Below are 25667 nucleotides of genomic sequence, written 5' to 3' on the forward strand. Positions count from 1 at the left end.
GGAGATGAGAGGCAGGGAAGTTTTCTGATTCCTGTGCATCCTCCACCACGCTCATCTTCACCCCGTCCTTCCCAGCTCTGTGGCACAGCCTTCTGTCTCCTGTAAAGGGCTGCGAACAGCTCTGGCCATGATCTGGTTTCCTGAGCTGTCTTCCATCACTCTGGCAGGTCCTTAGAAAAATGAATGTTAAAAAGGAGGGGGAGCAACCTCCACTGTTCAAACATCTTTAGCTTTGACAAATAAGGCATCTGGCTGTGAAAGGCAAAAGGAAATTAATTTGGAATCACATTTTAAACACTACCATAAAGGCAAAGTATCTACTCTTTAATTTTTCCCCCAAGCAAAAAATGAATTTCCTTGATATTTATAGAAAGATTATTAGGGCCACAAGGAGTGATTTATATCATCTCATCCCAGTGACGGAAAATGAAAAATTACTGGGGACGACAGCCACTGGAATCCTGCTTTTGTTCGCCTGACAATTAAAACGGCTAATTTCCAACTCCTCCAGATCCTCTTGGGTTATAAATCATACCAGAAAGGCACTTTTCACCATGAAAAATGAACTCTGCCCCAATCAAGCATGAGAAGCTAGGATCAGAGATTTGCATCTGTTTGCTATCATGTGTAAATATATATCGATACTCTTGCTCCAGAGCCGCCCAGCAAAGGAGATGCTAGGAAGGAGGTTCTGCCCCTGCTCACCTGATGCTGGCCCATCACACTCCCTGTGCCAGGAGCTGCTGAGGATAAATGGGACAGGGAAAGCAGGAGAAGAGATGATGGTGAGGTCAGGGAAAGGCCAGAGACACTTTTGTCCTGTTTCTGACTCCACGAGGCCTGGCGTGCTTCACCCAGGAGCATTGCTGCTTGAGCAGTATGAGTCTGAGTGCATTTTTTTGTACAAGGACCAGCCTCTGCTTGTGCCCACCGCATCCACCACCACGGAAGGTTGCACCACTCTTCCTCCCTGGCCTTCTGAAATGGATCAGAGGTGATCCCACAAGCCTGACAGCCATCAGAAAAGGGCAGGAGGGCAGAGAAAGAGCTCTCCCACAGCTCTGCTCTCCAGCAGACAGAAAATTGTGTCCTGGGAAACACAGAAAAGCGAGGCAGACCGAGCACAGTGCAGCCCCTGGGGCTTCCCTCTGCTCCCAGCCTCCAGGCTTTGAGTGGTGATCTCCTGGAGCAGGTTGCTGTATAGGACTGCTGGAGGGGGAGCATGTGGGGGCATTTGGTCCTTCAGGACCAAAATTCCAACTCACAGCTCCTTGCAGTGGTGGAGCTGGGACCCTGCCATCCAGGCAGCTCATGCTAATGCCCTTTCCATGCTGGCACGTGCCTGGTCCTACACACTCTTCACACCCACTCTAGAGGAAGACATATTCTGATCAGACCTGTTTCGGGATGACTTTCAAATCAGTGGTCACAGAGAGGAGAAATTTTGGATAGAAGCATTTATTCTGCCCATCTTTGCCGCTCTACATAGCTGGGGACTCTCCAGAGCCAGCACTGGGCCCAGCAGCACTTGGATCTCTTCCAGCCCAGCGTCGGACGTCCTAACCTTGCATCAAGCCTCCCTAAGACAAGCGCTTCGCTTAACGCTTCCACGAAACTCAAACAAAGGACCCACGCTCTTATTTACAGAGGCAGAGCGCTGCTCCCCTAAACACCTCTGATGAAGAAACTGAGAGCAAACAAAGCCGTGCGGAGGGCTCTCGCTGGGAGCCCCGTGCGCCGAGCTCTGTACACACACAGCCCCTTGCCAGCAGCGGCTCCCGGTGCTCGGCTGCTGTGGTCACCCCGTGTCCTTATCACAGTTTGTACAGTCGGCAGCCTGCAGCCTGCCCTGCAGCACAGAGGACCCCAGGGGAGGCTCCCCGCACCCCCAGACAGCAGGGCTCTGCGGCAGCCCCGGGGAGCGGTGATGGATGGACGCGATAACCTTGTTTTGCACAGTTCTGTGCCTTTCTTTTTTTGCTTTCCTCTCTTCCAAACTGCCTGCCAGAAGGAGGTGAGCAATGGTGCACTTCGAAGAGGCCAGAAGTGTGCTTCGTGGGAGTGTGCCAGGATTCGTCTCAGCACACAGCTGCTGGGGGCACGGGGCTGGGACCTCTGGTAGGGAAGATACCTCCCTGCAGCCAGGGCAGCCCCTGTCCCGAAGCCAGCCCCCATCCCAAAGCCAGCCCCTGTCCCAAAGCCGTGCCCTGTGCACCAAGAACTGTCACTGCCAGGCTCACAGGAGCTCCCCAGCAGCTTGCCAGTGGTACCCATGACCCTTTAGATAAGCACCAAGGAGGCCAGATAAGGGTTGGGCAGCTCTTGGCCCCCAAGGAGGCTGTCTTTGCATTTTTTATAAGCAGGCCTCTGCCCTCAGCCCTTTGCCCAAAGAAGCCAAGAGCTCCTTGCAGCCACCCCTCTCCTTGCAGGCACCGCTGGCAGGATTTGGGACTCACCCATGCAGGCATCCCGCTGCTCCTCGTAGCCAGCACTGCACACGCACTTCCCAATGGGCACCAACCATTCTCCTTCTGCACTGCAGTACATTTTGGGGGTGTCCCTCTCCTCCGAGTGCCCTACGCACTCTCCCCGCACTTCCACCAAGGAGGACGAGTCTGCCCCAGTCACGGCCTCGGAGAAGGACGCCAAATTCCTCACCATCGCCGGGCACTTCTTGTAGTACACCCGCACTGAAACGATGGCGATGCAAGCGCCTATGTCCTGGAAGGCCAAGTAGAACCCCCTCTTGCTCAAGGGCCCCACGCCCCGCACCTCCGTGTTGAGCTTCAGGCGCCTCACACCCAGGTCTACGTTGGTGAAGCTCTCATCAGCTGCAATGGTGTCAATCTTCAAAAACTGGCTCTCCCGGGTGCTGGTGCCCAGGTCACGGTCAGACTCCAGGTAGTAGAGGTTGAAAGTCTCCTTGCAGGTGCCCAGAACACCTGGCATGCTGTTACAGTCCCGCAGCGTGAATTTAATCTCCGCATAGACCCGCCGCGCACCGTCCCGTTGAACCCAGTTGGTCCGTAGCCAGTTGTTCTGGTTGGGGGTCATGACATTACAGACCTGGTAGGTGTGGATGGGGCTGAAAAACTCATCCATCTCATTGATCGAATCCCACTGCGAGACAGAGAGAAAACAGGTCATTCCACACAATCCTGGTGGGCATGGGGCATGCAGGAGTCTGTGCCATCATCCACCCTGACAAACTCCCTCTGCCCTTGTTGATGCATCTGGGTACGAGATCGTTGCCATCATAAGCCAAAGGAAAATGAGGATGAACAGACTATGAATGTGCCAGTTTGGGCAGTAGAGCTCAAGCTGACACAGAGCTGGGTGAATTGCACCTGTGTTTGCAGAAAGGAATGCTTGCACAAGGGTGATCTGATGGCAGAAAATGAGAGTAATGTGGTTTTGGTGAAGGCATCTGGGCTGCTAGTCCTCCAGGCCATGCCTGAAGTCCTCTTTCCTGGTGTGGAACTCGATGCTTGCAGGAGGAGCAGAAAGGTACCTGTGTGGTGCTCTCCTTGGTCTCCTCTGATATGCGATCTCCATGCATAATAAGCGAAATGAACAGGTTTCCTGGTGGAGAATGAGGGTTGGGGTGCCTGCTGAAGGGTGAAGGAGAAGCATGCAGCAAACACAGGACTTCCAACAAGAAACAGGGGTCCATGGGCTCAGAGCAATGCTGCTCCCAGGCAAGGCAGGGTCAGCAGGAGCCTTCAGGGTAAGCCCACAGTGCTCAGACCAGCTGAGAGGCCGGATCGGGGCAGGCTCTGGGAACCCAGGGGCTTACAACTTGACAGCTCTGGAGTTACATTCAGCAGCAGTAGGGAGAGTCTGGGGAGATGTTGGGGAACAGCAGATTGCAGCAAGCAGGACTGTGAGGGAAGGATGGCCTGGGGAGTCACTGGGTGAGAGAGGAGAGGACAGGGACATTTGTGCCACCCAGGAAGGGATGTTAAGCAGTTTTGATTGACAAGATGTGAAAAGAAGCTCTGAGATTTTGGATACAGATGAGCTCTGTAGTCAAGAGAGATGCCTGAACTTAGGTGTTGGGGGCTATCAGACATTTCTAGGGGCTTGCTCTTGCCCCACAGTTCTCCCTCTCCACCCCTACCAAACCCTCACCAGGACCCACAGCCCTTCCAATCTCTGGGGGCTTCCCACTACCTGTTCAGCCCATGTCCCTCTCCCAAGCCGGCAACCCCATCACATCCCCCATGGAGCAGTCCAAGACCCCTCAATTCTTATGGGAGAAGAAGGAAGTAGAATGAAAAAAGAGCAGAGATTTTTGGACCCTGGGAAACAAGCAAAGCTCCAGCAGCAGGGCACAGATCAGGAAAACAAATCTTTCAAGCACCAGTGCAAGTACATTAAAATAAAGCCCTGGGCTTGTAGCAAAAATGGTGTTTTGTCATGCAAGTGGTGACCTGAGGCTCATGACAGATGCAAAATCAGCAGCAGCTAAGAACTAAGGAGCTTGATCCTCAGCACAGAGCGGGTAAGCCTGAAGACTTCACCCTGGTGTGTGCAAGAGCAGGTGAGGATGCGGATCTGCCATGACAGCCTTGCTACATGGCCACCAGCACTGCAGGGACATGGGGGCAGGGGGGACTCACACCTACAGAGTGCAAGAGGCATTGAAAAGACTTATCAAAAATATCTGTAAGACACTTCTTCCTTCTCCCTTCTCATATAGGGAACGCCTTCCTCATTTAACCCCCTTGACCTGTGCTTCCCATGGAGGAGGCCTTCTGGTGACTTCTGCTAGTGCTGGGGTGATCAGAGCAGTTGTTTCAGTGATGTACATCTTCAAAACTCCCCCAGCATCTCACCTCTAGGAGAAAACTCCACTTCTCACTCCTAACGAGCTCAAAGCAGCCTGAAAAAGGCAGCAGTACCAGGTGCAGACCTCAACAAAAACTTGTTCAGAGGGGAGTATGCTGGCAAAGGATGTGAAAGTCAAGCCACTGCCAGGAGAAAAAAAAAAAAAGGATTTCTGGTTCTTTTAAAAAAATCATCTCCTGAATTTCAGAAATGCCTGGGTTCATTCAGGCACAACCTGGCTGGTAGATCACCCAGGACCTGTTCTGCACCCCAGCACACAGGCAGACAACACGGAAAGGGGCCAGGATACCTGCTCGGCCCTGCTGGAGGCACAAGCTGTGCCTGTGAACAACAATCCTCGCACGGCCCTGCCATGCACTGCGGCACTGCGGAGGGTGTGGAGATCGTTGTCACAATTAATTGAGCACAAATTAACACAGCATCTGTTTCCTGTCTTTTCCCTGCCGAGTCCCCAGGGAAATGAGGCAGAACTGCACAAGGGAGGAGGCGCACGGGGCGCAGGCATTGCTGAGAGCAGAAGTGGGGATGCTCCCCACATTGCACCAGCAAAACCAGTGGGGCTCGTGGCTCTCCAGCAGTGCCTGACAAGGGGGTAAGAAGAGATTACTGTGTGCACTGAAATGCCTTGGTGTCCAGTTTGTGTCTTGTCTTGGGGTCTCCAGCACCATCAGCCATTCACTTCTATTCCAAATCTGCCCAAGGAGATGGTGTTCGTGACCATGGTGTTCGTGACCATGGTGTCCCATGTGGTGCTGCTGGAACTGGAACCTTCCTCACCACCAGCAGAGAGCAGGGAGCAAAATGCCCATCTCCAAGCACCACCCCAGGGTTGAAAACTCAGAGAGTTTGCATCTGCAGCATCACTCTTTCAAATGTTGTGCTTGTTTTCGCATTGTCTGGACTGCCAGCTTGTGCTTTGGGTCATACACAGCACCATGGGATCCCAGCCTGAGAAGGGCCAGGCCTACATGGCAATGGCCCCAGTGGAAACATGGAGGGAGGCCTGGAAGCCATGGGCCCAGATATGGCTGCAAGGCAATGCCAGTCCCACAAGCTCTGCCAGGACCTGCCAGGCAGGCAGAGCAATTTGGGATGGAAAGACCCACTTCAGGAGTCCCATGACTTGAAGAGGTTTCCTCTTCAGCTTTTATAGCGAGCTCCTTCCCAGGCCAAGGGGTCTCCATCGGCCTGCAGCAACCTGGTGCTGGTGACGCCATGGGCCCTGTGCGTGCTCCCGACCTCCCACCCCGCCGGCATCCTCCAGCTCTCGGCTGCCAGTTTGAAGCAGCTTTTATTAAACCAAGCTTAGCCCGGCCCCCATCACTGCGATAAGATCCCCTAGTGAGACGGAAATGAGGACATCATAATTAACGTGGTGAGCACACGTGTGTGTGTGTGCTGGGGGGGGGGGGGCACGACTACATCTGTATTCAGGGGCCTGCCTAATAGTTTAAATTAAAGTCAACGCATGTTTAAAAAAAAATACCAGATTATGAAAGGCAAAAGATGCAAACACCAGATATCTGGGTGGCTGAGCAAGGTCTTAGAAGTCTCCTAGGGCCTTTACAGTGCAGCGGAGTGGGGAGGAGGAGGAGAAGCAGAGGGGTACAAGCATGCAAGGAGGGGCTGCATCCTCTGGGAGAAGGAGCTCGGCCTCTTGCCACCCCAGCTGTGCCCACTCCCCAGCCAGAAAAAGACAAGGGTCGAAGCCTCCAGGGCCCTGGGACAGCTTTTGGGAGGGACACAGAGTCTTCCTGACATTGCAAAGCTGCCAGCAGGACATCCCTTTGTCCCAAGAGCAAGCACTGAACTGTGGCGTTCCCCGGGAGCTGCTGAGTCCCTTGCACTACTGTCACAGGGAGAGAAAAAAGAGAAGGACATTATTGCAGCTATAAATCATTAGACGGGGGGTGTTAATGGAGATAATCCCATGAAATCACTCACTGCTATGGCTAAGGAGGGATTTGTTTGGCAGCTAACTACCCTAAACTTCACTGCAGGTGATTAACTCCTGGTAGTGACCAACGTCTGGGGAATTAACAATAACACAACATTTACTGAACAAGCACCAGGAGATGAGCTTTTATCTCAATTACTTGTTTAAATCTTTATTTCCCAATGTTCCATTCTTACCCATTTCTTTTTTAAAGAAAATGTGGTTTGCCGCAGCTATAGCATGATGGTATTCCACTGGGCAGAGAGGCTCTGGATTGGAAAAGAAACCCATGGAAATGATACAAGGACACCAAAGGGACAGAGGACAGAAGATTTAGTCCCAGGCAGATGGGAGAGCCCAATACCTTTTGGTGCTCCTAGGAGGCAGCCAGGACACTGGATGGGGATCTAAATAGCATGTACACAACACAGCTCGGACTGAAGCCCTGGTGAGCAAGGTGAGCTCAGAGCAATGGGACGCCCTGCTCCAAGCACTGTGACAGAGTTGGCAGTCACACCTTGTCTGTCCAAGCCACACACTAGCTGTTGGCTGCAGGACCAGAGTCGGGCTCTCTTCCCGGACGTTTTAGCAGACAGACCAAGGCCTCGCCTTCAGAAACATCCCCTTCTGCATACAGTTTGCAAACAGTTCAGTCCCAGGGAGTTCAGAGCAATGCCTTACATCAGCATGAAATCCCCATCCATGATGTGCAAACACTGCTGAGAGACCATCCTACAGGCAGAAATGTGCTGTCTGTGCTCCCAGCTGGTTATTTAAGTAAAGGCTGTGGGGGTGCTGGAAGGGGCGGCAGGGAAGTCAGGGCTGTATGGGGGTCTTTTTCCGGCACTCAAGGTGCTTCCACTATAATTAGCTTTTGCAAGGCATCATTCAAGCTCCTTAGATATCCTGTGTCTGAGCAAAATCATTTCCTGTTTGACTTTGTAAATCAAAGTAGACGATACAATAATTATTAATAATATGTTGACTTATCTCATCAGCATTTTAATTAGTCAGTAGAAAAGCAATTTGCAAAGGGGCCGATCAGGCTCCCTCTGATCCAGCGGGTCACGTGCCAAGCAAGGAGAGGGGAAAGAAGGGCACTGGGGCACTGGGGCATTTTGCTGGAGAGAGCTGGCAAAGCAGAGGCACAGAAGGGACAGAGGCAGCCTCTTTGACAGCAGCGATAAGAGTCTGATTTTCAATGCAAAGGGAACTGTTCTGGGGACGGAGTGGGCTGCAAAGCTCCTGGGAGCCCTTTGAAGTCATAATTGAGAGGAGCCGCAGCCTGCAGGATGGGGATGCTCCCCGTGACCCTTCCGCTCACTGCACGTGTCTTGGCATAGAGGTGAGGGGGGACGCAATTAAACCTCTGAGCAGCTATTACAGCCAATTACCCCTCAGTCAATTAACTGGCAAGAGAAAATGTCAAAACAGGCCGTGCATGCCTCCCTGATGGCTTGACACTCCCCAGGGCCAGCAGCGTTGCTGACCCTCAGCTGTGCCCAGCGCTACGAGCCCCCTGCTCTTCTGCCCCTGCTGGCCACAGCCAACCCAGAGAGGAAAATCCTTCCTGTAAGGTAGGTTCATCTTGCTCACACATGTGATGAAAACATTGGGACTTCACAAGCTGTCGCTGTAAAGTTTAACTGCAGCACGTTTCCAGTTACGCACTTCTGACGCTTTGGACCATGCCCTGGCTGTGCACCAGGATCTCTGTGTCCAGAAGAGGAAACCTCTCCTGACATGTCCAGGAACCCCAGAAAAGCATGGCAGGACCTGCAGGTGCCAGGAAAGCAAGCTGTAAAACATTAAGGATAGAGCTAGCTGTCACAGGACCCCTTCTTAAGCCCCTCAGGAGTGGGACTGAGGATCTGTGCTGCTCAGTGCCAAGCAAACCCCCAGGCAGAGTTACTCACCTCCCCACTGCCACCCCTGTGGTGACAGGGCTCACACAGAGCAGGAGAAAGAAGTGCGTAAAGCAAATGCAAGTTTGCCTTCAGCCAGGGAGCCAGAGCCAGCAATGCCACCCGTTGGTGGGAGGTTGCTGTGACAGGTGTCTCTCTGTCCCTGGACAGAGCAGAGACACTGCAGGGAAATCCCCAAACCCGAGGAGATCTGCACACTCAAGCACCCAGCTCAAGCAGGACAGCCAGCAAGGAAGGGTAGCACTGGGGGAGCACTACCACCTCTTTTCCATCAGGAGTAACTGAATTAAGGACATGACAGCAAGAAGAAGGGACCCCAAGCAAAACGTGGCTTCGCAGTTCACCATCTCCACACCAGACCAGCAGCTGGGCTCAGCCCAGCTATCATAGCCCAGGGCTGCCAGAGGTGCAGGACACTGCAGTGGGCAGGGGACAGTCCCAGGGACACCAGAGGTGAGTCTGGGCTGCTCCTGAGGTGCTGACAAGCAAACTCAAGCCCTTTCCCAGAGCAGAGATCAGGCCAGGCTTGGACACAGGTGGTGCCAAGCTACCAAGCCCGAATCACCCAGCCTCTCTCCCCTGAACCCAAGCCCTGCTGCAAGGGCACCTCAGGATGCAGACAAATCATTGGCACTGGCAGCGGGTGCCCCACAGCAGTAAACCATCCTGCCTCCTTCTGTGGTGATGGCAGCTGGTTCCAAGTGCGAATTTACTACCCAAAAAGCATCTGGAGCTGAAGGACCAGCAGGAGGGTAAAAGAATGAGATGTTCTTTCAAGATGATGCAGTGCAATGGCCCATGGAGAGAGAACCGGGACAGACAAATGTTCAGAGAAGCCATTAAAACATCCAGCTGGAAAAAAATACGCAAAGTTGTTTGTGCAAGAATCAAAACCCAGGCACGCCCCTAGAAGGTGTTCAGGTCAGTTTTCACATAGCTGTGTGCTCATCGTCTCCACAAAAAGGTCATGAATTGGGCAAAAGCACGGGGTAAGTGAAGAGTGGAGTTACCCCATGGCTCACCTAGGACTTGTAGGAGGACACAAAACCACAAGATGGCCAAGAAGTGGTTTAAGACTGGTGTTTTTTAATGCAGCATTCCATGGGAGAGAAAAGCTTAGACACTATACAAGACTTTTTTTTTTTTTTTTTTTTTTTTTTTTTTTTTTTTTGCATCCAGTATTATCAGTTGGTAATAAACATCACCAAAATGCTGACTTCAGATATGAGTTAGCATTCGGGATTTGCTGTTAAAGGGCTGCTGGGCATCTGCTGCAGTGCGAGTGAGCAGCATAGCAGCGACTGCCCTGCAAGCCAGCCCCAGCACCCTACGGTTACAAACTCCCACGTGCCCACATGTCCCCAGGAGGCCTATGCCAGCCACCTCAGGCAAATTCCTTGCCAATGCCAGCCTGTGCGTGAGCGCCCAGAGGACAACAGCTCCACCACCCAAGCAAAGGCAGAGCAGGATTTGGGGGCTGGCAACCAAAGCTGAGCAAATCCCCACAGCGGTGGGTCTTTAACAGCGACCTTTTAACGTGTTGGAAGGACTCACTATGGGGTGTGGAGGATTTACCACCGCTGGCAATTTGGAATCAAGGACAAATTTTCTAAAAGCTAGGCTTTTCTCAAATGTGAGCTAACTGACGTGTAAAGGCCTGTATTTATGCAGGAGATTACATCACGTTAACTCCATGGTCCCCTCTGACCCTAGATCTATGAATCTATTATGTTTCCAAGACAGTCATAATTGCAACAGCTAACTGCTAAAATTAGAGCGGAGTTAATGATTTAATTTATTTACATATATGATAATGTCTGATATAAATCTCATCATTGTTATTATTATGAACTCACAGTTCTGATCACTCCTCCTCAAACAGACAGCACAAGGACTGAAAGTCTCAAGCAACAGATCAATGAAAATGATTAGAAGCCTGGGAAGATTTCTGTAGGAGGCGGAATTGAAAAGATTAGCACCATTTAGTTCAGAGAGCGGATGAAAAAGAGTGGATGTGAAAAATCAACGCAACAGCAAAAGCTAGGAAGGCACCCCGACTTCGCACATTTTGTGTATGCAGTAAGCCACGCTATGCCTTGCAGTTGGTCCTGTGTGTATTTATGGAATTTCTTCTGTTCACTAAATCAATGAGAAAAAGAAAAAAAAATCCTTACAGCCAGGCCACTTCCATCCAAAACTCGCATTTACAATTTGAAGAAAGCTGCTGTAGAAAACCTGGCCATGGAAATGCAAGCGAAGGGAATTTATGGGGAGGATCCAGCCAGCATAGATGGCAGGCTGGCTTCATCTAGGATGGGGTGACTGGCTCAGCATTCCTCCTGGCCATGCCGTGGGGCTATGCTTTTATATATCCATTCCCAATAAGAAATCAGAGCTTGTTCAGAGCTTCCCAGTCATTTTGGACTGTTCCTCCTGGTGCTTCCCCAGTACAGAAAGGAACAGGAGGCTTCTCAGCGTGAGTGCTCACTGAGCAACCCAACCCTAGAGTTCCCTAGGGGCAGAAAATCCCTAGGAATCCCTAGGTCAGGTGGCAACCTTGTCCATCCACCCTGCCAGCGGTCACCCATCCTCCTATTGTCCCCCACATGCCAACAGCCACTTCATACTTACCCCGTGTGAGGGATAAGTCAGCCAGCCCCAGTCCCCTGGGATCGTTGACGTGTCTAGCAAGTTCACTGGAAAACACAGGAACAAAACACTGCATTAGAAAGCTTGCATTCCACCCCCTAAAGCAAGGAACCAAACCTCCACAACGTGCCAGTCCTTGCACCCCGAATGTCCCTTGCACACATTGTGAGGCTGAGACACCTTCTCGTTACTGGCAGGGACCTGCTTGGCTGCAGCTCATCAGCAAATGGTGTTCCCAGAGCTGCTGGGCTGGGGCTGTACCTGTACCAGCAGTACGACGAAGTGGTGTGCCCTTTTGGAGAAGAAGGGGCTGCAAACAACAGGTTAAATGGGTTGTAGAGCAGAGAGGAGCTGGAGAAACAAAAGACAAGAATCAGGTTGTCCACCAGGTCCACCCTCGGCCAGTGCCCACACAACTGGGCCATCCTTTCTCATTGTGACACTGCTCCACTGGTGGCTCTGCTGAGCTCTTTCGTCTCATTTCCCTCCTGGCAGAACTCGTTTGAAGTTTTTTGCTTCAGCAGCCACTGTAATTGCACACACAGTGCCTGCCTCCGGCACAAAGGGACCCCCCTGCAATCCCGGCTGACACTGCACTGGGGACCACGGGGGAAGGACTGCGTGAGGAGGCCCATCAAAGCCACCCCTTCAAAAGCCCTGCTGCCACCAGGAGCCCAGCGTAACGAGGAGACACGAGGCGAGGGAAATGGTTTCAGCAGGGCAACACTCAAGGATGACTTTGAGCATGTTCAGGAGCTTCCCACTGGGACCCATGTGGTGTCAGCAGGGGGAGGACAGTGGGGCACCACGGCTTGGCTGCATGCATGGGGTGTGCTGCCCCTGAACGCCATCTGCTCTGTCTGCCACCCGTGAGCCCCACACCCAGGTTCTCCAGTATCAGGCAAAGGAAACTTCATCACTGCCTTGTAACACCCTGAGCCTGCTCCAGCCCCTTCATACACCTGGTCAGACCTGGTCCAGAGGAGGGCCACAAGGATGACCAGAGGGCTGGAGCAACTCTCCTATGAGGAGAGGCTGAGAGAGGTGGAGATGTTCAGCCTGGAGAAGAGAAAGCTCTGGAGAAACCTTATAGTGGCCTTATAGAGGGGGCCTACAGTCCCTGGAGAGGGGCTCTGGCAGTCCCTGGAGAGATCTGGTGATCTCTCTTGGACCGAGAAGTTCTTTAAGGTCCCTTCCAACCCAAACCACTCTCTGGTTCTATGCAGGGTGCTTCCAAGACCCACGACCTTGCTTAGCTCTTGGTGAAGGACACAAGGCCCCAGCTGTGGGCTGCAGACCTAGAGGAGACAGAGGCTCGGGAGCGGGTGCCAGTGCGGTGCCCCAGCCCCTGAAAGTGAATGCAGCGGGTGCAGACCACAGCTGAGCCTTGCTGTCCCTTCCCCAGCACCAGCTCCACCAGCTCCAGAGCCCACCAGTGCCTCCAGCTTCCCCAGAGCTCCCTGTCCTGCGGCCACCCAGCAAGGCCAGGCCCAGCCTGGGCACCATGTCCCTTCTGGCTGTCCCTCCATCCTCCTGAGGGCATTCGGTGGGGCTGCCAGGCCGTGGCTCAGCTGCACCCCAGGCTCTGGAAGGAATATGGTCTCGGCAGCCTGTTGTGGGGGGACAGGGCACGTCGGGGCAGCAGCTCCAGCCCCAGCTCCGTGTGAAGCGGGCCCCAGCAGCTGGAGGAACGGGTGCCACTTTCATTTACTATTACCAGGCAGGGAAGGAAAGGGGGGAGAAAGAAGCAGGGACGTGAGCTGGCTGTGAAACACCCGGACGTCATGCTCCTGACAGAGCAGATTAGGAGCTTTTGAGGCATTTATTAATGTTAGCAGAACAATTTGAAAGAATTTCCAGGGTTTCTTGTGTGACTTCATTGGCCCAACAGCAGGCCGAGCCCCTCCGCTCGCTGCAAGGCGCTGCTCCAACTGCTAGAGAGGCCCCTTGCCCTCAGCACGGCGTAATTACCTCGGAGATCTCAAATCCATTTTTATTTGTTATTGTTAATCTGAAGATTTTCTGCCTATTTTCCCTGGGTAATTCGCCCAGCGGGAGCCTGGGCCGCGGAGTTTCCCCGCTCACAGCGCCGGAGCACGGTGCCGGCGACCCTCAGCGGGCTGGCCGCGTTTGCAGCCCCACTCCCTGCCGGGGTCTCCGCACCCCCTTTCCCACGCCGTGACACACAGAGGTGGGCACGGCTGAGCCTCGCTGCAGAATGGGATCTCCAGGCATTGCCAGGAGCCTTCACAAGCAGGAGAGCACACCGCCGTGGAGAGATGCTCGCCAGGCTCCTCAGCACGGCGCTGCGTGGGTGCTAGCGAGCCCTGAGGCTCTGGGACAGAGCCACGCAGACCCAGCTTGCCTGCTGTCACTTCTGAAGCTGGTTAGCAGCACCCAGTCCCATAGCGTGGGTCGTTTGGCTGTCACCCAGCCTCACGCACAGGAAGGAGCTGCCTCCTTTCAGGTGCTTCGATGCAAAAACAGCTACACGGGCATGCAGTCCCTGCCATGCTCCTGTGGAGTGGATTACTCGTGCCTCTTTGCAGGAAGAGGGATAAAATAAATATTGCTTTTATTCCTTGGTAAGTGGTTCAGCCAAGTGCACAGGAGTCCCACACATTAAGCCCACTGCAGTGGGCATTGCACAAATATAAAGGCACTCCCTGTCCTGGAGCTCTTGCATTAAGTTACTGTAAAGCAAACGTATCTGTGCACATGAAGAACCACCTAGCATCACTGTTGCATGCCATGCTCAGATACGGGGAGGTCAATACTCCACTGGTACAAGAGCAAGTGAACTCTTAGACAAGCATGTCGCTGCCACATGCCACAGTTCACACATAATGACAGCAGGAACGCAGCACACTGCTTTTGACACTTGAAGTGTGGTCCCTGCCCAGAGCACCACAGGGAGCTGTGCCATGGTCCTCCTGGCGCTGAGCTCCAGCCCAAACTACAGAGCTTGTGCCAGGGGAATGGCTTGCTCAGTTGGCAGAGGCATTCTCGGCAGAGAAGCAAAGCCCTTAACAGCTCCCCCGGCGGGCTCCTTCCCAAATCCCAACCAGCCATTCAGGGAAAGGCCCCAGACCAAAATAAATGTGTCACTTTTGCCTTCCCATAGGAGCCCGGACAGCACACACTCCGGTTTGCCCCAGGAGGTTGACCTGCTAAAGGGAACCCGCTGCCCTGCAAGCAACAAGAGCCCCAACCAGCACCCAGCAGGTGACGTCCCGGCTTGTGTCGCTTCCCTGCGTGCAGAAGCAGCTCACCCTTGGTGCAGGAGCACAAGCAAGATCGCCACAAAGGACTCCTTTCAGACTAGATATTTCTCAGAAAATGTGCTGGTTTGGGAGACCTCTATCCTACAGCTGGGTAATTCTGTTTGATGTTATGGACTGTCTGCACGTATCAGTCTCAAACTGCAAGCTCCATTTTTTTTTCCTGAGCACCATTTTGATTTTCACTATTCTGTGCCTTGGCTTTGACTCGCCGTATTGAGCCAAAACACCAGGAGGTGTCAGGGGGAATTCTCGCACTGATGGAATAGCTGTCAAGCCTGATTGCCCGTTCAAATGGAAGCACCTAAGGAGCAAGCAGGTTGCTTCCCCAGTGCAAACTAGACTCCGGAGCTGAAGCCTTGTGCAGGGGAGCCCTACTTGCTCCTTGGAAAAGTTGTGCCATGTAATGTTGTGTGATTAATGCACATTACAACCCCACACATGCAAATTATGCAGGAGTCAAAGAGTAGATACGTGTATATGTATGTGTATGTGTATATATATTTATTTATATCGTCATCTTCATTTACATACATATCTGCATCCATATTTGTATCCATATTCATATCGCCCAAATTCTAACCAGCACTTGAGATGAGCGAGGAAGCCGAGGCAGAGACCAGCACCCAGGGAACGTGCATTTTGTCGTTTTGCATCTCTTGCGCTGCTTAAAGAGGGAGCACTCGGAAATCCTTCTCAGCGTTTGGGCTGGTGACCACAGTTCCTGCAGGGACGCGTTATGTCCCAGTACACCCAGCAGCCCCAGTGCGAGAGCTGCACTGGGAGAGTTGCTGATGAGCGGAGGCTGAGACCCGCAGCCTGCCTGGGGGTGCGCAGAGGGATCAGGGCACGGGGAGGGGGTGGCACGCTGGGGGCTCAGCCTCCACAGATCAGTGGGGGACCAAAGAGGGCTCTGAGCTCCCTCGCTAATAGTTAACCCGCTCCAGCCCTCACTCTAATTACTCCACCGTCTCCCTCCCAGGCGGCAGGCTTTGTAGCGCAGGCGTGGGGAGGAAGGGTCAGTGGGAGCAGCCCCGTTCCCTTGGGCTTCAGTTCCTCTCCATCACAACTTCAAAGGCCTCCCAAGATTCACAGCAAGGCTCTTCCCCCCTCCCCGCCACAACGCCTTTTGCATCGATAATTAAACTCTTCGCAGCACGGTGAGTTGCTCCTGCTCTCTGCCACCCGACGACCGGTGGGCTCAGCCTGCACAGCCCCACACGGGTCCGCCTGCCCCACACCACCCCATAGCCACAGCCTGCTCAGTGGGGGCACAAGGCAGGAAGGGATAACCTCAGCGGGGAGAATAACCTCAGCGGGGAGAGCCACAGGGCTATGGGAAAGGGGCAGGGAGAGGCTCCCTGGCAGGAGGGGAACAAGAGCCAGCAGCATTCATTTCCCATAATCTCGCGCAGGACTTTGAAGGGGCAGGTGGGGCCAGGACGGGTCAGCTATTTGTATCCCACCAATTAATCCACCAGCCCGCTGAATAGCCAGCTGTGACCTTCCCAAAATTGGGAGGGGAGGGGGCAAAACCGCACGACAAAAAACCGTGCCTTACTTCCTCAGTGCATCGGGGGGGAGATGGGATGGGATGCTTCGCTTTCAGGCTCCCCCTTCCCAGCACAGCAGTCACCGGCCGGCACAGGAGGTAGCACCAGGGCAGTGCTTTGTGCCGGACCTGGGTGGGTTTTGTGAAGCAGCCGCTTGTCCACGAGGCTGCATGCACGGAGGGCACAGCAGCGAGGGTGCTCACACCAGGAACCCGCTGGCTCCACTGCCCAGAGAGGAAATTTAGGTAAATATAAAAGATGTCACCAAATCCATCAAGAACACAGGATTTCCACATTTCTGGAAATGCCAGCAGCAGGCTGAAATATATATATATATATAAAAGAAAAATGTTCAAACTATTGTTACGAAAAAGCAGTGCTGGTTTTGGATGTGCCCTAGTTCTTATCTCAGGATTTCTTGTCAGACCTATGGATTATTGCTGTGAACTTCCTGTATTTAATTTTATATAATTTTTTTACTGCATCAGGAGTGGTAATGCCCATAAGGACTAGCCCAGAGGGTCACCCCTTTTCAATATACCAGGAGCAGGAAATACTTTGATGTAGGAAGAAAGCTTGTTTGTTCAATCAGTGCTAACAAAAAGCCACAGCTCAGGTTTTAAAAATAAAATGATCAACCTGATCCTTCCAGACCCTGCGTGATATCACGTAAAATAATGCACCGTGCAAGAGCATAATCTGTGGTAGGACTGAGATGTCGTGAAATAATATATATATATATATATAAAAAATAAAAAAGAATTGAAATAAAACACTAAAAATAAAGTATTTCCAAGGCTAAAAATCTTGAAATTCAAGGGCAGCTTTTTTTCCCAGAAAAAAAAAAAAAAAAAAAAAAAGAAACATCAAACATCAAAAAACAACAACAACAAAAAAACGTTCTCTCTCAAAAATATAGGTGAGAAAATATAGACATAAAATGATCGCATTTCTTACTCGGTTTGAGACTCCTGATGCTCGTGTGCAGTGGGACACCGGGGCTAATTGGGCACGCTGGCTTAGGCAACTCAAATTAAAGCACCACCGGCGCTCCGGCAGCAGCGTGCATCCCAGCCTCATGGCACACACTGTGCAGCAGCAGCGTACATGGTGCACAGCCAGAGCCGGGCAGAAATAACCCAGAAATGTTACAAAATGTTAGAAAATGCAGGCTGGTGTGGGGCCCGAGGATGGACTGTAGAGAGGCAGATCCAGCACCGAGGCTCAGCACAAGGCGGGGGGCACACGTCTGCTTGTGCCTCCCTGCTCCCAGGAGCTGTGCCGGTGGGGAAGAAGCTGCTGCAGGCCTGAGGGGCGGCTGGACTTGTTGTAATTCAGGGCAGAAGACTGAGGAGGAGGTGGAAAGGCTCTGGGGATGGGGGTGAGAAAGGTCAGGGAGGCAAAGGACTCCATGGAAACACCCGATGTGAGCGAGGGGAAGGAGCGGGACCGTGGCATGGCTGGGAGCGGGCAGGCGCTGGGAGAGCGGCTGCGGCTCAGGGGTCCCCACAGCATCCTCTGCAGACAGCCCAGGGATGGCTCTGCAAGTCCCAAGTCCCCAAATCTGGACTTAGCCATGGGATTCCTGCGAGCCACCTCCACCGCAGTGTCCCCAGCTCAGTGCACGGCGGAGAGCACGGCCCTCGGCCAGCAGAAGGAAGCCTGCACCCTGCTAAATCAATCCGTCCAGCCCCATTGGGCACCCTACCGCCCCATAAAGCAAAAGGCCTTGCCCTATACTCACACCTATAGAGCTCTCCCCCCCCCAAAAAAAAACACAACGGCCTCTAAAGACAGCATCTTGAATCTCGGCCTGACCGGCATCCCCAAATCAGGAGCTAGAAGGTCACGGATCTGCACTGGCTTTTCACCAGGCTGCAGTCTAAGATAGCAGCTCAGGGACAGGCTGCACATCTCAAACCACCAGTAATAAAGTGTCGTGAGCACCTTTAAAAATTATACAAAAATTATACACCTTTTCAGCCTGCTGTAATCAAAATCTATGTGATGCTCACGGAAACGGGAGCTTTTCCAGAGGGGTTTGTGTCGCTGGATCCTTTGAGGTCCCCACATCAGTCCTGACTTGCCCTTCTCTTCTCTCACCTATGCTGGGTAGGACAAAACAGCTCCTTGTCCCAGAGCAGCTCAGCACTCTGTCTGTACACCACAAGCCATCTCCTGCCTGTTTGGGATTTTACACTGTCCCCATTTCTTACCCCAAACGGGGACTCCCGCAGTGTCACGCAGCCGCTTCTCGCGCTGCCCAGTGACTGACCTTACACACAGCCTGCTCTCCCCTTTCGGCTGGAAGGCTGGGCTTTTGAAACTGGGCAATTTCAATCTGGAAGTCACAGAATAGCGGAAGGGCTGTGGGGTTTGATTTTCAGCCCTGTGGGGGTCTGTGTTACACCCCCTCTGACAGACAGAGCCACATTGAAAGTCAGATCAGGTTTCTCGGGGTCTTGTCCAGTCAAGCATTCAAAGTCTCCCGGATGGAGATTTTTGGCCACAGCCTCTCTAGAACCCTGCTCCAGCACTTTGAAAAAATAATAATAATAATAAAATAATAAGTAAATGGAAATGCCCTCGGTCAAGTGGACTTGGCCCTGCACACTCAGCCCGAGTCCATCAGCAGAACAAACCCTGCAGCATCCTGAAGCAGACACCCTGTTCGTCCTGCTGACTCCTACATCCCAGCAGTCCTGACAAAGACTTGAGGTTTATCTTCCCTGGAGGATTCACGAAGAAAATGTGAATTTTTTTGCAAACGTGCTCACTTACCTGAATTACTTGAACAGTTTTCAGATGGCAGTATTTCAGGCTGTCAGATGCTTTTCTCTGATTTCTCTGAGGAAATTTACTTCCACATTCCTTGGCTACCCTAAACCATGCTTAGCTGTTTGTAAACTGATGAGTTTATTTAAGCAAGTTAACTTCTTTAATGTCAATTACTTTGTTCTTTTAAAAATACCTTTCTAAATTTAACCATTTTCCAGGACAAAAATATGAACACTAAAAATGTTTGAGCAGACGGTCTGTCTGTTTCACGCCACCCGTCATGAAATGTTGTGAGAGTCTAAAATTTGTAGAGGAAAATTTCCTCATGCAACAGATCCCACATCTGAGGAAAGACATCAGTATCAGGCTTCATTATAGAGGTGAATTTATCACCAGACTCGAAATTTGTGGTTGCCTCTGTCCAGCAATCACTGCCTGTGCAGCACAAGGTGGACGCTATTAAGACTCCCAGTATTTTAAATGTGAGAATCCAGATTTGCAGCAGAGAATACAGGCAAAACCCTAATGCTGGAGGAAAAACCTCTGAGAGAGGAACTTGCAGAGCCTGATCTCCTTGGCTTGCTGCAATGAGGGATGCGAGGGACCCTGGTCACACCGTGTGCTTTCAAGGAGAAAGCACGGGCTGCAAGGGGCTTTTTAATCTCACAGAAAAATCCTAACAAGAATAAATGGCTCAAAGGTGAAGCCAGACCAATTTGTATTAGGGAAAAAAGGGGCCCAGTTTTTTAACACGGAGGCTGATAAGCCATTGGAACAAATTACTAAGGGTGGCGATGGTTCTGCCTTCGCTGATGCCTTTAGATAAATGTCAGATACTTTCCTGGGCCAAACACAATTCATTAGGCTTTATTGGTGTGACTGTACCTGGTCCAGAAAGGATTATGCCCTTTAGGTGGTAATTTATGACCTCAAGTACCACACATCTTTGTAAGCAGTACATGGGATTTTTGTGTGTTTGTGTTTTGAAGGAAACACACCTGCGTGATCCTGCCGCTCACTTTTGAACAACCAGGGCTGAAGGGGTTAATTTTTTCTCGGGGTCAGAAGAGCAGTTTTGAGCACTGGTCATGCTAACAGCCCGGGTTAGGAGCACGAACTATCAAAAACTGTCAGGGTATGAATAGAGTTATCATATGAATGGATTTGCTCTGGAGATAAAGGGAGTGCTGAAAGCTGCCAGCGAGGCGAGCGGAGGCGAGCAGGGACAAGTGAAACACAGAAACCAACCAAACAAAGAGCAGAGGTGTCAGGATGTCGGGATAAAACCAGGAGCCCTGTGTGCCCAGCACACACCAGTCCCAGCAGGTCTCCCTCTTCCCTGACTGAGGGGCTCTGGGCATTCGTTTGTTGTTTTTTTTTTTTTTTTTTTTTTTTTTTTCCTTTTAGGTAAAATCTCATTTTCTAATAATTTTTCAGTAATCAAAAATAAAATAAATAAAATAAAATAAGACATAAATGAAATGAAATGAAATGAAATGAAATGAAATGAAATGAAATAAAATAAAATAAAATAAAATAAAATAAAATAAAATAAAATAGAACAAAACAAAAATTAAACAAAACCAAAACAAAAATAAAACAAAACAGAAAGTTCCTTTGTCCCTCTAAGTAATCAATCAGCTTTTCTGCTGTACTTACATTTGGATTCATCAGATCTATTTCCGCCTTCACCAAAATGGGTTCCCATTTATTTTCACTGTAAATAAACCCCTAGGAATTCAGGAAACAAGTATTCAAGGATGGGAAAAAAAGAAGCTCACAAAGTAGGCTCATTCTGTGTGCATTGCATTATTTTCCTGAAAATTTAGGGATTTGCTTTCCGGAATTTTTGTAAGCTATTATTGTGAGAAGAACATAAATGAAGGTGAGACCAGAAACATATTCCCCACGAGCCCACCTACGGTCATGCGAGTATTTGCTTCACACCAGTGTTTTGTGAGCAAACAAAAAATCACACACCCCAAAATATCATTATTTCTAAACGTAACTGAGATCAACTCCCCAATTCAAACCGGTGCTTCTCCACAGCCTCCACCACTGGAAGTTCCTGTACCAAAACCCTTTTGTTTGCTCTCACCACGGAGGAAGTCTTTCCACCACTGCAAAAAGCCATTTCCTCTGCCTTTCCGAGCGGTGCTGAGCCCACAGCCCCAACTCCGGCACTGCTGCTGCTGGGCTAGCACAGGAGCATTGAATAAATACGCGGATGAGTTTTACCTCTTTTTCTGTTTGAGCAGAGGGGCAATTAATGAGATTACAATCGAGAGATTAGCAGGGGAGATTGGCACCAGCCCCGCTCTGTGCTGCACGCCAGCCCCTGCGTCGGCAGCGAAGGAAGGCGCTGGGTTTTCCCGAGGACCCCGATGCTCTCGCGCATCCCATCCCTGCTGTGGGGAGGAACAAAAACACCCCAGCACCGGCCCCGTGGCCTGGTGAAAAGACGGACATCCCCGTGTTGGTGTCTCGGCACCTTTCCCTGCGCATCTCCCACCGTTGCCCCAGACTTTGCAGCAGCGAGGTGTCCCCTCTCACCTGCTCCACTACCACTGGTAAGGCTCTCAGTTAAGCATGGCCTCTTTGGCTATTTTCACAAATCCCAAATTCCACATTCTTCTTTTTTTTTTTTTTTTTTCCCTTTTTTTTTCCCCCTTTTTTTTTTCCCTAATTGTCCCCCTTTTTTTTCTTTCCCTGCCCAAAGGCCACATTCCGGGTACCTCAGCCATTTCAGAGGCGATGCTATTCCTTCCCTTTCCTCCCCGCCTAGCCCTTTCCCCTCGCTTCTCATCTGCCCCAGCCCTTCCTGCATGCTCCAAAAATCCAGGAGCGATGCCTGCAGGTCCCCCCGCCGGGTGCTGCAGCATCTCCTCTGCAGTGCCTGCACCAGCTGAGAGGCAAAGGAGAGCCGAGCCGAGCTGAGCTGAGCCAGGCCGAGCCAGGCACAGCGGCTTGGAGCAGACCCCAGCCCAGCAGCAGGATGCGAAATGCCATTTTCCAGCAGAAAATACCCTCTTGTCACACGCGTGCCGAGCCCAAAATGCGCTAAATTCTGCTAATTTGATTTTGTTTCAATACAGCAAAGATATTTCACATTTTATTATTTAACTTCAGGAAGTCACATAAAATATCCGCGTGAATATTTGTGCTGTGCAACTCAGTGTATATACTGCCAATATTTTAGTCTATCACACTATTGCCATAATATTGAAAATAACTTTTTTTTTTTTTTTTTTTATCTCTATGCTCCAATGCAATTTAATAATTTTAAACACTTTTTTTTTTTTTTTCCAATGCTCCCAATGAAAATATTCCATATCCTGCGGATTTTCCCCTCTCTAGGAAATATCTGCGGTTTGGCTTTCAATGCATTTTGCAATGGCTGCCACACCGAAATGTGGGCATTTCCCACAGAATGGCGATCCCCTTTTACCACCAGCTCCCATTTCCAGGGTACCCGCTGAAAAAAAAAAAAAAAAAGGACAAATATAAACTCAAAACATTTTGGAAAAAAAAAAATAATAATTTTTCAGGAAAGAGAAGGGCATTGGGAACTCTTGGAAGGGAAAGAAAATCAAGGCAGGTTCTTCAAGTTAGCGCACATCTCAATGTACCAATTGCCACCCAACACGGGCACGCGGAGCACAGCACACGCCGGCCTTCCCTTTGCTTTGTAGCTGTAAAATTTTGCACCCTGCAGATTGTACACAAGCACGGGGTGTGTTGGGGTGCACAGGAGGAAGCAGCCCCTGCCCGCCGTGGCTGTGGCCAGCATTACAGCCAACACATTTGTGCCCAGGGCAGCACGATGTGCTGCGGAGCCGGGCGGCGAAGCCTTGGGCTGGGCAGCCTCGGGGCCGTGCTGTGACCTCCCCGCGTCCCCATTGCCAGCCCTGTGTTAGGCCAGCAGTGGCCTTGGTGCTGGTGCCTTTGTCCACCCGTCCGCGGGGTGCTGGGGATCCCAAGGCCACGTCCCCTCCCCAGCTTTTCTCTGCCCGTATGGCCAAACCCAGCGGATGCCAAACTGCACCACGCTGCCACAGGGCTGCAGAGGGTCAGGCATCCTCGGGGCGGTGGAGGGAATGCCACTGGCTTTCTGCCGGGCCCCATGCCTCATCCTGACACCGCTGCAGCCCGGAGCCATCCTGCTGCATCTTCCACACCGCCTGGCTCACCCCATGCCCCACTCATCCCCCTTCCTCTTCTCACGGCTAGAGACTAGCTTTCCTTTCCAAATGTCTTGTGGAAAGCTCAGGTCTTTCGCAGCCAGGGGCACACAGACAGCAGCCTGGGGCCCCGCTGCCCCTGTAGGTGCTGTAAAACCCACGCCAGCAGCCAGTGATCTCCCTTATAGGCAGGAGGGGCTGTCTGTGTGTGTTACAGGAGGCACTGTCCCCTCTCAGAGCACAGCTGCAGGCCGAGCTGAACCACACAGCCCCAGTGCAGGCCTGCGCTCTGCTATTCTGCATCTCTGGGCTTTGCCCCTTTTTTGGGGCAGGCACAGGGACAGGAGCAAGAGCAAAGCAAGCCAGAACAGCCCAGGAGGTTGTACCCAGACACCAGAAGGATGCTGGCAACTTGTTCTTCTCCTCTGCATACCTGCCTCCTGCATCCTACAGAGAGCCGAATTTCCAGCTCCCCTCTCTGCTCCTTTCACCACCCAAGGAAGGAGGAAAGCAAGAAGCCATTGGCCTCTCATATTGTGCCCATGCCCGGGGCTGGCCGAGCTCAGGCTGGCCGCTGCTCCCCTCGGAGCACTGCAGCTCCCCGTGCCAGTGCCAGGAGGCTGAGGGAGTGCAGGATCCAGCCCGGCAGGAGCGTCCTGCACCACCATCAGCCCTGGGCCGGGGTAACAGGGCAGCTGCTGTGGTGTGGAATAGGGGCTCAGGGGGCCAGGGGGATCTCCTCCTACCCCCACAAAGCTATGCCCAGCAATGAGAGCCCGATACAGACTGCACAAGGGCAGGAAAAGAGCGGGAGTGCCAGGACGTGGGCAGCTGGCAGAAAAGGGGGTTGGCACCAGCAGGTAGCTAGAAACCATCAGTACAGGTAAGGAAGGCAAGATGGGTGGGAGAGGAGGAAGGAATGCGCATGGGGAGATGGCAGCAGGAGCAGGAGCAGAGCCCAGCCGGGTGCCACAAAGGGCACGAGGCAGCCCGTGGGCCTCGGCGTGCCGGGAGGGCCGCAGGGAGCAGGAGGGACACCGCAGGTAGGGACGCCGGCACTGGGGCTCGCTGCGGAGGGCTGCGCCGTGCTGGCCGTGGCTCTCAGGCGTAGCAGGAGGGAGGAAGAATGCTGCTGCCGGTGCCAAGGACACGCTCGAGAGTGGGAACAGCAGATCTCTGGGTGATGAAGATCAGCAGCCCCGGGAAGCAGTCACACCACTGCCAGCACAGAAGGAGACAAGCGAAGGGCTGACAGGCCACGGGAGCGGCGCTGCCAAAGCTGAGGGGACCCGAGCTGCAGGAGCAGGGCTGAGCAACCAGCACGGGCTGGCCCCGAGCACGGCCAGGAGCTGGGTGCGGGCCTGTCAGTGCTGACACAGACGCTGAGAGAGGATCCTTGCCTCCCTGCTTCCCACTTCAGAAGTTTACAGCCCTTTCCCTCAGGACAGTTCGCCACCCGAGTGCCCTCCTGGCTTCTGCACCCTCTGTACGGCCCTGCCGTGCCCACCCGCTCACGGTGCCGCAGCTGCACCGCCAGCACGTACGCCCGAGCTGCCTCCATGGAGGTGACCATGGCTGAGCTGGCTCCTGTGGCCTGGTCCCCTCCACAGCCACCCCTGCGCGTTGCAGCAGAGCCCTTCCAGGGGAGGACAGGCAGAGCGGGCAGGTGCTGCTGCAGAGATCGAGTCCTCTTGCCCAGGCTTCGAAGTTTAGCCTCTGTGCAAAAGCTCTGGGATTAGCAAACTCGGGCAGGCAGGAGCCCGGAGCTCGGCTCCCCTGAGATCAGGGAGAACTAAGCCCAGCAAAGTGAGCTTCTCCTGCCCGCAAGCCCCTGACGACACATCCGAACACCCCAACCCTATCGCTCCTCGGTGTCCCTCCCAATGCCGCCCCGTCACGCCAAGGCCACCCCACTCCCTACCTTCGCTGGTGGTGGCAGACAGGCAGGCAGCCAAGGCGATGATGATGGAGAGCGAGGACGTCAGATCCCCTTGCGCCCATGCCATGGTCTGGCGGGGCCACCGGCTGCGGGATGGGGCAGCTGGGGTTGTCCTGGCACCTTTTTGCGAGCGAGAGCCCAGAGCTACAGCACACGGCGGCTCATGCACAGGCACTTTGCGCACATTGCTCGCATCCACACAGGCGAGCGGCTCGGCGGGGAGGGCGCAGCCTGCCTGTCACTGCTCGCAAGCCAATGGGGTGGGTGGGCTCTGCAGCGAGCCCCCCTTCCTGCTCCACACGCACACACTGTACCCAGCCGGAGCATCCCAAATGCAGGCTCCGTTCGCCGGCCATCCTCTTTTCCTCCCTCCCTCGTCACGCTGTGCCTGCTGCTGAGCAGCCCCTGCGCTGCTCCTGCTCCCCGTCCCTCTTTTCTGCTCCTGTCCTGCTGCTGTCAGAGCCGAACCGCCAGCCTGCGCCGTGGCCCAGCGCTGCAGCTGCTCCCTGTCCTGGCCCAGCCTGCAGGATGGTGGCTCCAGCCTCCTCTCCCAGGCCGTGGGGACAGAGAGGAG

The 25667-nt window shown here is 52.7% G+C and overlaps 1 protein-coding gene and 1 long non-coding RNA gene across 2 annotated transcripts in view; both read right to left on the bottom strand.

The window, feature by feature from the left end:
* EPHA8 (EPH receptor A8) overlaps nt 1–25324 on the bottom strand; it is a 47148-nt gene extending 21824 nt beyond the window's left edge. Inside the window, exons 1-3 of the mRNA XM_084495150.1 lie at nt 25076–25324; nt 11344–11408; nt 2457–3120 (exon numbers count right to left, since the gene is read on the bottom strand). Of these exons, the coding sequence (XP_084351276.1) occupies nt 2457–3120; nt 11344–11408; nt 25076–25160 (814 nt within the window). The 5' untranslated portion in view covers nt 25161–25324. The remainder of the gene's footprint in view (nt 1–2456; nt 3121–11343; nt 11409–25075) is intronic.
* Nucleotides 6933–8754, bottom strand: LOC311422272. Its single transcript, XR_014685248.1, has 2 exons — nt 8704–8754; nt 6933–8585 (listed from the first exon to the last, which is right to left on the bottom strand). It is a non-coding gene; the product is annotated as an uncharacterized lncRNA (long non-coding RNA).
* Nucleotides 25325–25667: the final 343 nt, after the last annotated feature.

Source organism: Aythya ferina (assembly GCF_964211825.1).
Source record: "Aythya ferina genome assembly, chromosome: 21".
NCBI lineage: Eukaryota > Metazoa > Chordata > Aves > Anseriformes > Anatidae > Aythya > Aythya ferina.